Source organism: Suricata suricatta, chromosome 17, assembly GCF_006229205.1.
Source record: "Suricata suricatta isolate VVHF042 chromosome 17, meerkat_22Aug2017_6uvM2_HiC, whole genome shotgun sequence".
NCBI lineage: Eukaryota > Metazoa > Chordata > Mammalia > Carnivora > Herpestidae > Suricata > Suricata suricatta.
Window position 1 is genome coordinate 42,412,683 of NC_043716.1, and position 10,063 is coordinate 42,422,745.

Genomic DNA, 10,063 nt, shown 5'->3' on the forward strand with positions numbered 1-10,063 from the left:
TCTACCTTCCCAACCCGGGTTATTAAGAAAGGGAATGTTGCCCAAGCGTGTTGAGGTCACCGCCTTGGTATCTTCCTGGGACGGGAGGCTCTCCGGGAGAGCGTGGCTGAAGGGCCCGCCTGTTATGTTCTTGACCTCTGATGTCAGTGACCACAGAAGGAGGGAGGGAGACAGTTTTTGTTTCTCAGTGTTTATATTTCTAAGGAAATTCATAACAAACCATAAGGACTGTCAGCAGGGCTTAGCACTTCAAACCTTGTAATAAGCACTGTAATGTTGGAAAATGGGGAGTCAGGAAAACTCCCTCCAGAACATTCTCTCCCTTTGAGGATGCAGCTTAAAGATCCAAGATGGCCTTGCTGCTCTCGTTCAGTTCCCTGGTCTTCCCTTCGTTCTCTCCTTCAGCAAATGTCTTAGGACTGGAAAGGATCAGATCCTTCGTGCATCTTGGTCTGTCCAGTCATTGCCTTTTTTGGAAGGTTTTCTCCCTGGGGCTTATGTGGGCAGCTGGACTCAGAGATAAGGTAGGGAGCTCTGTGAGCAGGAGACTGCTTCCTGGGGGAAAAGGGTAGGGAGAGATAGTCAGGGGCAGCCAGAGGAGACTGGACACAAAAACTCCAAGTGCCCACAAGTTCTCCGCTCTGCCATTCTGTTCTTGGCCAGGGCTGGGACCAGGGAGGACGTTTTCGTCTCTCCCAGAGACTTGGTGGATCTGCAATGTCCCCATTGGAATCTTTTAGGCCAAGAAGGTTAAGTCTTATGCACTGTTTCCTGTTGTTGATACCATTTTTCCATCTTGTGCTCATGAAGCTGAGAGGGAAAGAAGGAAGCTGCTGACTTCCAGAAGCTTTTTCTACTTTTTGCCTGGGCCAGGGTGGTGCTCATTCCATTTGTCTTAGTCTATTCAGGCAGCTATACCAGAAATACCACAGGGGGGTCTGGGTGGCTCAGTTGGTTAAGCGTCCCTTGGTTTTGGCTCAGGTCATGATCTCACGGTTTGTGAGATCGAGCCCTGCATCAGGGATCTCTCGCTGCCCTTCCCCCGCTCATGCTAACTCTGTCCTTCTCCTCAAATTAATAAATAAACTTAAAATACCACAGGCTGGGTGGCTTGAGAACAAACATTTATTTCCCACAATCCTGGAGGCTGAGAAGTCCAAGATCAAGATACCAGCAGATTTTGCATCATCATGGCTGTTTTTTTGCTATGACATGGCAGGAGGGGCCAGGGAGCTCTCTGGGACCTTTTTCGTTTCCTTCCTTCCTTCCTTCCTTTCTTTCTTTCTTCCTTCCTTCCTTCCTTTTTTCCTTCCTTCCTTCCTTCCTTCCTTCCTTCCTTCCTTCCTTCCTTCCTTTTTTCCTTCCTTCCTTCCTTCCTTCCTTCCTTCCTTCCTTCCTTCCTTCCTTCCTTTCTTTCTTTCTTTCTTTCTTTCTTTCTTTCTTTCTTTCTTTCTTTCTTTCTTTCTTTCATTTTAAATATTTATTTATTTTTGAGAGAGAGAGATTGACAGAACCTGAGACAGGGAGGGTCAGAGAGAGAGGGAGACACAGAATCGGAAGCTGGCTCCAGGCTCCGAGCTGTCAGCACAGAGCCCAATGTGAGGCTTGAACTCACAAACTTCAGGATCATGACCTGGGCCGAAGTTGAACGCTTAACCAACTGAGCCACCCAGGCGCCCCTGGGACCTTTTCTAAGGGCACTAAATGAGGGCTCCACCTCCCAAGGCCCCACCTCCTAATACCTTGGGAGTTAGGGTTTAACATATGAATTCTGGGGGAAGGGGATACAGACATTCAGTCTGTAGCACTGTTGGTTTCCTGTTCCCCTCCACTTGGGGAAGACTGTCAGCCTATCAGACAAGGGCTGGGCTTAGAGGGAGAGACTTCAAGCATCAGGAGGAGTTTTAGGCTACAGAGCCTTGATTTTTTGAGTATGGGGGTTTCCTTGTGGCCACACATCCCTCTCCTGGAAATAGGGTTCGCAGTCACCTGTGGGGGCGAAGGAGGCAGAACATGACCTGCCGCATCCCCTTCCTTCCTCATCCTGCATTCTGTTCCTGACCTGGGCATTCTCAGGGGTGACTCTTCCTGGGACCATCGCTTCCACACTCCTGTTTCTCTGCCTCCATCCTCACTCCATACAGAGTTTAATACAAACTATCATTTTATGAGGATAATTACAGTCAGACAATCTAGTTAGCATCTCACTTCTGCCATTCTTAGCTCTGTAGCTGTGAGCAAGTTACTTAACTTCTCTAAGCCTTAGATTTCTTTCCTGTAAGATTGGGTTCCTCATTTGTGAAGCCTCCAAGCCACAGGTTTTTCACCTATAGAATAATACTGACCGTTCCAGCATGAGGGAACTGTAATCAGGAGCGTGGCAGTAACCCACATAAAGTGCATATCACAGTGCGTGACATGCAGTGAGTGCTCAGTAAATGTTAACACCAGTTTTTCTGGGATATTGGTGTGGGTTGTCCGGCTGACTTCTGGGAATGGTCGTGAGAGGGAGTGGGTAGGGATAGGGGTGAGGATTGAGGGCCTGAAGGCCTAAATATTGTGAAATAGGTCCCGGGAAGGGTTTTCCGGCTTTCTGGCCAGTCCTCCCAACCTGGCAAGGAGCCCTCATGGATTTGTGCCCACACAGTGCTGGCTAAATGTGCTGGACGGCAGAGCAAGAAGGAGGCGAAAACACCATGTCACCTAACCCCCTCATCCAACAGGTGAGGAAACTGAGGCTCAAAGGGGTGAAATGACTTATCTGAGGTCACATGCTAGTGAGTGGTAGACCTAGGATTGAGCCTGTTTCCTGATTTCTTTCCAGCGCAGTGTGCCCCCTACTCAGTAATCAAGTGTAGACACACCCAGAGCTTCTGAGGGCTGTTGGATATACGCCAGTGTTTTTGGAAGGAGGCTCAATGCCCTGTGTCCAGGGTGAGGGAGGAAGCTTAAAGTGATAAGGTAGGCTCTGGTCGGTGCCTGGCATCATGGGATTTGCCCAAGCTTGTGGAGTTTATTTATAACTAGCTTATCCAGGAACTAGTTATAGAGCGTCTCATAATAATAGTTACCTTTTATTGAGCCCTTATCCTAAGGCAGGCACTCTACCATGTGTTTCATATGCATTGTCTTATTTATCTGCATAGCGTTGTCTCATCTGTATAACATCGCTGTGGTGGGGCGCTATTCATATCTTCGTGTTATAGCTGAGGACGCGAGGCATGGAGAGCTTCTGTGACTTGCCCTAGGAACCAGCTCGTAAGAGGCAGTGCTGAGATGTAGTCTCTGCCAGTCTACCCCTGTGCTTTGATCCCCAACTCTGCTGCCTCCCTATCCTTCCTCTTACCACCTTTGTGGTGACCTCTGGGCCGGGTGCTGGGAAGAGAGAGGGAGCAGTCTCCGCCCTCAGGGATCATACGCCCAGCCAGTGTCTTAACACAGAGGCTTCCAAACTGTTGGACTCTGACCTACAGAGAGATACACATTGCACATCATTGTTTATTATATCTAACTCCCAATATATAAAAATATCACAAACCAATATTTGCTTTTACTATTTATAGATGTCGATACTTTCTGTTCTATTAGGCTATACTTTATTTAATAAATTGATGGTCGAGATCTTCTACATTGAATATTTGGGACTCACGTGTAGGTTGCATTTCTGTTTGAAAATTGCTGGTCTAACAGGCAGCCTGCTGTACTGGTCCTCTTTCTAGCTACCAATCCATGAACAGGTACTTGCCCAACATTTCTGGTACCTCAGTTTCCCCCTTCTATACAATGGGCTATCTTAGAATGGACTGCCTGAGTTCACTGATGCTGGTTTAGCTCCAGAGTGCTGGGTAAGCCCTAGGCTGTTGGGAGTTGGCAAAGCCTGCAGGAGGCAGAGAGCCACTTAGCTCTGACCATGGGCTTCACCTTGGGCTCCGGTCTTCCAGGCCCTCCCTCTGGGCTCCACCCGCTGTGACCTGAAAGAAAATCTGCTGAAGAATAACTGTGACTTGGAGTCCATCGAGTTCCCCATCAGTGAGGCCCGCATCTTGGAGGCCAGGCCCCTCAGCGACAAGGGCTCTGAAGACAGCTCCCAGATTACTCAAGTCAGTCCCCAGAGGATTGCGCTCCGGCTACGGCCAGGTAGGGATGGGGCTCTTTGTGGGCAGGGATCCCAGACAAATGGGCATGGGGCACAAGGTGGAGGCCTGAACCTTGGGGATGTAGCTCACAATGGAAATGGGGTGGGAAGAGAAGAAATGTTGGGGGGTGGTATGGACAGGAGAACAGAAGAAAATGAAAGGTATTGGGACTTGAAATCAGAAGATCTGAGTTTGAATCTTGACTGCCTCATATATTAGCTTTTTGACCTTGGGCAAGTTACTTAACTCTTCTAACATAGTAGGAACTCAAAAAAAAAATGTTTATTTCTTCTTTTCCTCAATGCTTGTCTTACCTAACTTATAGCTTTGTGTTCAGGCTCCAATGAGTTACAAGATGAGAAAGTAATCTGTAATTGTAAGCCCCCTTTCCAGGTAAGATTGGGGCAAGGGTGTGGGGGCAGAGAAAATAGGGCAGGAGACCTTTGGGGGACAAGGATTAGGCTGAAACAGGCTTTTTGAAGCATTGATTTAGACTTTCGAGTTACATCAAGAAGAATTTTACCAAGTAACTTCTTCATTCGAGGCATGTGTTAGGTGCTGTGGGGTTCAGAGGAGGGTCAGACATAGTTCCTGCTTTTTACAGAGTTGGAAGTGTTGTGACCATGAAAACCCCTGTGACCCTTGGGACCTAAAGGGTTAGAAAGATGGGCATTTAGAAAGGGTGAATAATTTTTAGGATGGTGAAAAAAAAAGAGGTTAAAAATAAGAGGATCTGGGTGCCTGGGTGGCTCAGTTGATTAAAGGTCCACTCTTGAGTTTGGCACAGGTTATGATCTCAGAGTTGTGGGATCAAGCCCCATGTCTGGCTCAGCATGAAGCACGGAGCCTGCTTGGGATTCTGTCTCTCTCCCTCCCCCTCTGCCCTTCCCCTGCTCATTCTCTCTGAATAAAGAACTAAATAAACAAATAAATAAAATAAGAGGATCAAGAATTGTAATAGGAATAGAATTACAAGAAGAGAGGAGGCTGGACCAGGGCTTTCAAGTTTGGTTTGATCAAGAAGTTACCCAATTCCAACTGTGTCCAAATCTACTTATTAAGTCTCAGAGGAGGAAAAGGAGAAAAACAAACATCCTTTTGCCTTCCAGATGATTCGAAGAATTTCTCCATCCAAGTCCGGCAGGTGGAGGATTACCCTGTGGACATCTACTACTTGATGGACTTGTCTTACTCAATGAAGGATGATCTGAGGATGATCCAGGACCTGGGCACCAATCTGGCCTCCCAGATGCGCAAGCTTACCAGTAACTTGCGGATTGGCTTTGGGGCTTTTGTGGACAAACCCATGTCACCATACATGTACATCTCCCCACCAGTGGCCATTGAAAACCCCTGCTATGAGTAAGTCTCTCCTCTAGAAGCCAGGGCAGTCTCACTCCCCTTTGTCTCAGGCAGGGCCACGTCCTGCTGCCTGTTTCTAGCTCTGGGGTAGATTTGTTGGCTGCCATCTGGCCAAATCCTATCTCTTTTCTACCTTGGTCTTCCTGTCCGGCAAATGAGCTGGTTGTTGACCTGGAGCATTGTGTCAATAGAATCTAAGGCTGTGTGGAGTGTAGTACCTGCCAAAATCTTTGTGACCCTTGGGAAGAGGATTAGACGGGAGCATTTAGAAAGCATGGAGAATTTCTAGAAAGAAAGCTCAACAGCTTCTTGGTCTTGGTCATAAAGAAGTAGGACACAAGAGAAAATGAAAGGGAAATGAGATAAAAAGTAGAGAGAAATTTGCGGATAAGTAAATAGAGGAATTATATTTTCAGAAGGATTGATTCCATTGTCCTCTTCATCATCAAGGTTTTGAGTACTACAGAGTTAAAATGCAAGGGCTTAAGTCCTGGCAGAATGTAAAAATAGTGGAAATGACATTTATTGGACCCTCTAAGAGTCTGAAAACTGATAAGTGTGCCTATGTTGACACTTTGGCTTATAACTGTATGTGACTTACTTATTCAGTTGGTGGTGGCTATGAAAATCCATAAAGTATAATAATTTAAAATGATGGTTACTGAGCCAGACAATGTATGAATTTACCTTTTAGTTTTCAAAATTATATGATGTACCCTTTTAACTTTCTGTCTGGGTTGTAAGTTTCCCCAGTTAAGATGTCAGCCATCAATTAAACCAACTATTGGTTGGTTTAGTCTAGTGCAGATCTCTCAATTTGTTGATGGTTCACAGATACGAAGTTATTGATGAGCTTTTGCTTTATTTTGTGTCAGTGTTCCCGTAGAGAAGTGATAAGGTGATAGTAACAACTAGAGCCTCACTCTGATATAAGTGCTTTCATGAATTAACTCATGTAAGCCTCACAATAACTCGTGACCTATCATGTCCCCATTTTTATAGGTTAGATATAGAGAAGCTTGCCTGCAGTCCCATGACTAGTAAGTGGAGGAGCTGGGACTTGAACCCAGGCAGTCTGGTTCCACAGCTCACTGTCTTAGCTTGTAGCCTAGCTGGAGGCAAAGCCAGTGTGATGACTTGGATGATTCGAGGGGTTTGGAGTCTGAACTGTGTGGGTAATTGTGGTCGTATAGAATTGGCCTGGGCCTTGCACTTTCCATGTTTGTCTCTCCCTCTCTCCCCCTTACTCCTCATGCAGCCTTTTCCATCAGGGTTCCTGCTTAAATTATCTCCCTCCCTCCCCCAGAATAAGGAACGTCTGTTTGCCTATGTTTGGCTACAAACATGTGCTGACGCTAACTGACCAGGTGGCCCGCTTCAATGAGGAAGTGAGGAAGCAGAATGTGTCACGGAACCGAGATGCCCCAGAGGGTGGCTTTGATGCCATCATGCAGGCCACCGTCTGTGACGTGAGTTTGGAGGGCATGGAGGGCCAGGTGTGGTGGGCCTAGATTAAAGTGGGGAAGAAAGGGGTTCAACTGTGGGGGTTTCTGTGCGAAATAGGAGAGAGGAACAAAGAGTTTTGTATACTGCAAGCAATACTTTTCTACTGTTATGCAACCTTTGTTCGTATCATTCCCTGGCCAGAGCTGACATTTTTCTGAACCTCAGTGATCCCAGATGTTTTCTGGGAAGAGCCTCTTCCCACCTTTTCTGGAAGGGTGTCAGAGTCGAGGCTGGATTAACTTAACCTTAGCAAAGTGGGAGGGTTTTCAGTTGGGATTTCTCTAACCTCGCCCAGCTCTGTACCTGCAGGCGGCTTTCTAGATGGGCCATGTGATTATCATTGGCAAAGTTATATTTGGGGCTGAAGTAGGTGTCTTTCAGCTGCTTGAAATAATCGGCTGAGACTTTTTTCCTAAGAGAACAGAAACCCTCAAACTGGAAAAGCTCTGGAATGTGTTCTAAGGACTGGGACCGAGGCCCCTCTGCAAGATGACTTGTTCAGCCCTTCATGCCTGAAAGTCCTTGAATCTTTGTTTTCTATCAGTGATGTGACTTAAGTTGCTTTCTCTCTTTTGCTTTTATTATTATTTTTTTAACAGGAGAAGATTGGCTGGAGGAATGATGCCTCTCACCTGCTGGTGTTTACCACTGATGCCACGACCCATATTGCGCTGGATGGAAGGCTGGCAGGCATTGTCCAGCCCAATGATGGGCAGTGTCACATGGGCAGTGACAACCATTACGCTGCCTCCACTACCATGGTGAGATTCTTGAGACCACCTGTGGTCCTAATTTACTCTGGCCAAGGCTGCCCTAACCCAGGCAGAGTCTATGTGAATATGGAAATGGTGACACTTCCTCTGGGCAGGGTGCAGGGCTTCTTTCAGCCTGTCCTCCCGCTGCCTCCCATACCAACTGGACACCCTCATCCCTGGGACGGCCTGCGCAGCCATTAGAAGTTGTCCTGGCTGTGGTCACTGTCGCCACTACCTCCCCTGCCTCCAGCAGCAGCAGCCGCATGGCATCCGGAATGGACCCAGAGGACTTTTGCGGGTCTAGCTGGAAAGCGGGCCTTCCTGTTTACTGTGCACAGATTAGCCTCTTGTTGGAATACCATGCTCACTTGTGGTTATTGGAAGAAGACAGAGGAAAAAGAGACAAAGATCATCCAAAGAATGGAGATCTGTTCCTATGAGGAAAGGTTAAAGGGCCAAAAGAAAGAAGGTGAAAGGATGATTTAGCTGATACATGAGAAGACTTCTTCTAAGTTGTTTTCTATGGCCTTAGTAGGTCAAATAATAGGAGAGGAGTTAGATGGATGTAAGCCAGGAAGAAATGTAAGACCCTCAGAATACTGATAAACCGGGTGTTTGGGGGGGAGGTGTGAACTCTACATTTCTTAAAGACAGTATAACCACTCCCCGTGTAGGTGGCTTAACGGTACACCTGGGTAAGGGCAGGAGTCCCCAAGCTGGGTGATCTCATGAGCTCCCTGCGAGGTCTAGGATCCCAGGGGCACATTCAGAGCCCACCAGCATCCCCATTGTGGCTCAAGTTCCTTGGTGTCAGCCATGTCCAAGTCAGGCAGTACCAGGCACAGGGTGAGTCAGTAATCATTGACACCTAATCTGTGCAAGGCACCTTACTAGGGGCTGCGGGAGAGAAAGGGACTGTGTGAGATCCTACCCTTTTTGGTTTAGTTGAGGAGATGTGCTACCAAAAATACAAGCTGCATGACTGATTAGTGTGAAATGGGGTAGCACAGTCAATAAGAGCTTTCAGTATTTGAAGGAGGAAAACTCATCATGAACTGTGATAGTCAAGGAAGGACTTCCAGAAAAGGTGAGACCTGAGCTGAGGCCTAAGGAAGGAGGTGGATTACTAGAAAGAAGGTCAGTCTATGGGGGAGAAAGAGTAGGCTAGTTCAGTGGTCAGTGGAAGAAGGAGAGAGGTGAATGCTTTGTGGCCAGAAAGGCTGAGACCACGCTGGGGAGGACTGTACACGTCAGGCAGAGGCACGTGTCAGTAGCTGCAAAACAAGAGGGAGCTTCAAGATGAGGCCTGACGCATGTGGGCTGGAGAGCAGAGGGTAGGAAGACCTGGAGTTCTGCCTTGCTTCTCCCTCCTTCCTTCCTGCTGGACACCCACCGGCACTTCTCGGATACTTCTCGGAGCCCCAATGTCCCCTTGTGATGCAGCTCACTTTGTGCTGTATGTACCTGTCTTCAGCAGCTCCTCGGCAGCAGAGACTGTAACATATGTGTCATTCACTAAACGTTTGTTAAATGAGTTAGTGGGGGAGAAAAATGAGGCCTGACAGCTCACTGGTATGAATGCATCATTCTAGTAGTAAGAAAGAGATGTTTGGTTTCCTCTCTTCTTTCTTTCTTTCTTTTCTTTTCTCTTCTTTCCTTCCTTCCTTTCTTCCTTCTTTCTTTCCATCCTTCCTTCATTCCTTCCTTTCTTTCTATACTTATTTATTTGTTTATTTGCTTTAATGTTTAATGTATTTTTGAGAAAGAGAGAGAGAGAGAGCGAGAATGAGTGGGGGAGGGGCAGAGAGCGAGGGAGACAGAGGATCAGAAGTGGGCTCTGTGCTGACAGCAGCAAGCTCGATGTGAGGCTTGAACTCAGAAACCATGAGATCATGATTCCCTCAACTGACTGAGCCTCCCAGGTGCTCCTTAATGTTTATTTATTTATTCTGAGAGTGAGAGAGAGAGAGAGAGAGAATATGCACATGAGCATGGGGGGGGGCGCAGAGAGAGAGGGAGAGAGAGAGAATCCCAAACAGGCTCAATGCTGTCAGTGCAGAGCCTGACAGGGAGATTGATCTCATGAACTGTGAGATCATGACCTCAGCCAAAATCAAGAGTCAGATGCTCAATCAATGGAGCCACCCAAGTGGCCTCTCAAGACCCTCAATGCTTGGTTTTGACACCACCAGCCTCTGCCTCTTCATCTGTCCCTGGAGTTCACAGCTGGGTTTGTGTTGCTACTTAGTCTGTTATCTCACATTGATCATGGTGTGGAAAGGTTTAAGCACCCATACTGTCTGG

The 10,063-nt window shown here is 47.2% G+C and overlaps 1 protein-coding gene across 1 annotated transcript in view; it reads left to right on the top strand.

The window, feature by feature from the left end:
- The window catches only part of ITGB3 (integrin subunit beta 3), a 51,453-nt gene that overhangs the window by 22,955 nt on the left and 18,435 nt on the right, over positions 1 to 10,063 (top strand). The window contains exons 3-8 of the mRNA XM_029927063.1: positions 2,648 to 2,723; positions 3,942 to 4,137; positions 5,246 to 5,498; positions 6,805 to 6,967; positions 7,604 to 7,765; positions 7,873 to 8,070. Of these exons, the coding sequence (XP_029782923.1) occupies positions 2,658 to 2,723; positions 3,942 to 4,137; positions 5,246 to 5,498; positions 6,805 to 6,967; positions 7,604 to 7,765; positions 7,873 to 8,070 (1,038 nt within the window). The 5' untranslated portion in view covers positions 2,648 to 2,657. The remainder of the gene's footprint in view (positions 1 to 2,647; positions 2,724 to 3,941; positions 4,138 to 5,245; positions 5,499 to 6,804; positions 6,968 to 7,603; positions 7,766 to 7,872; positions 8,071 to 10,063) is intronic.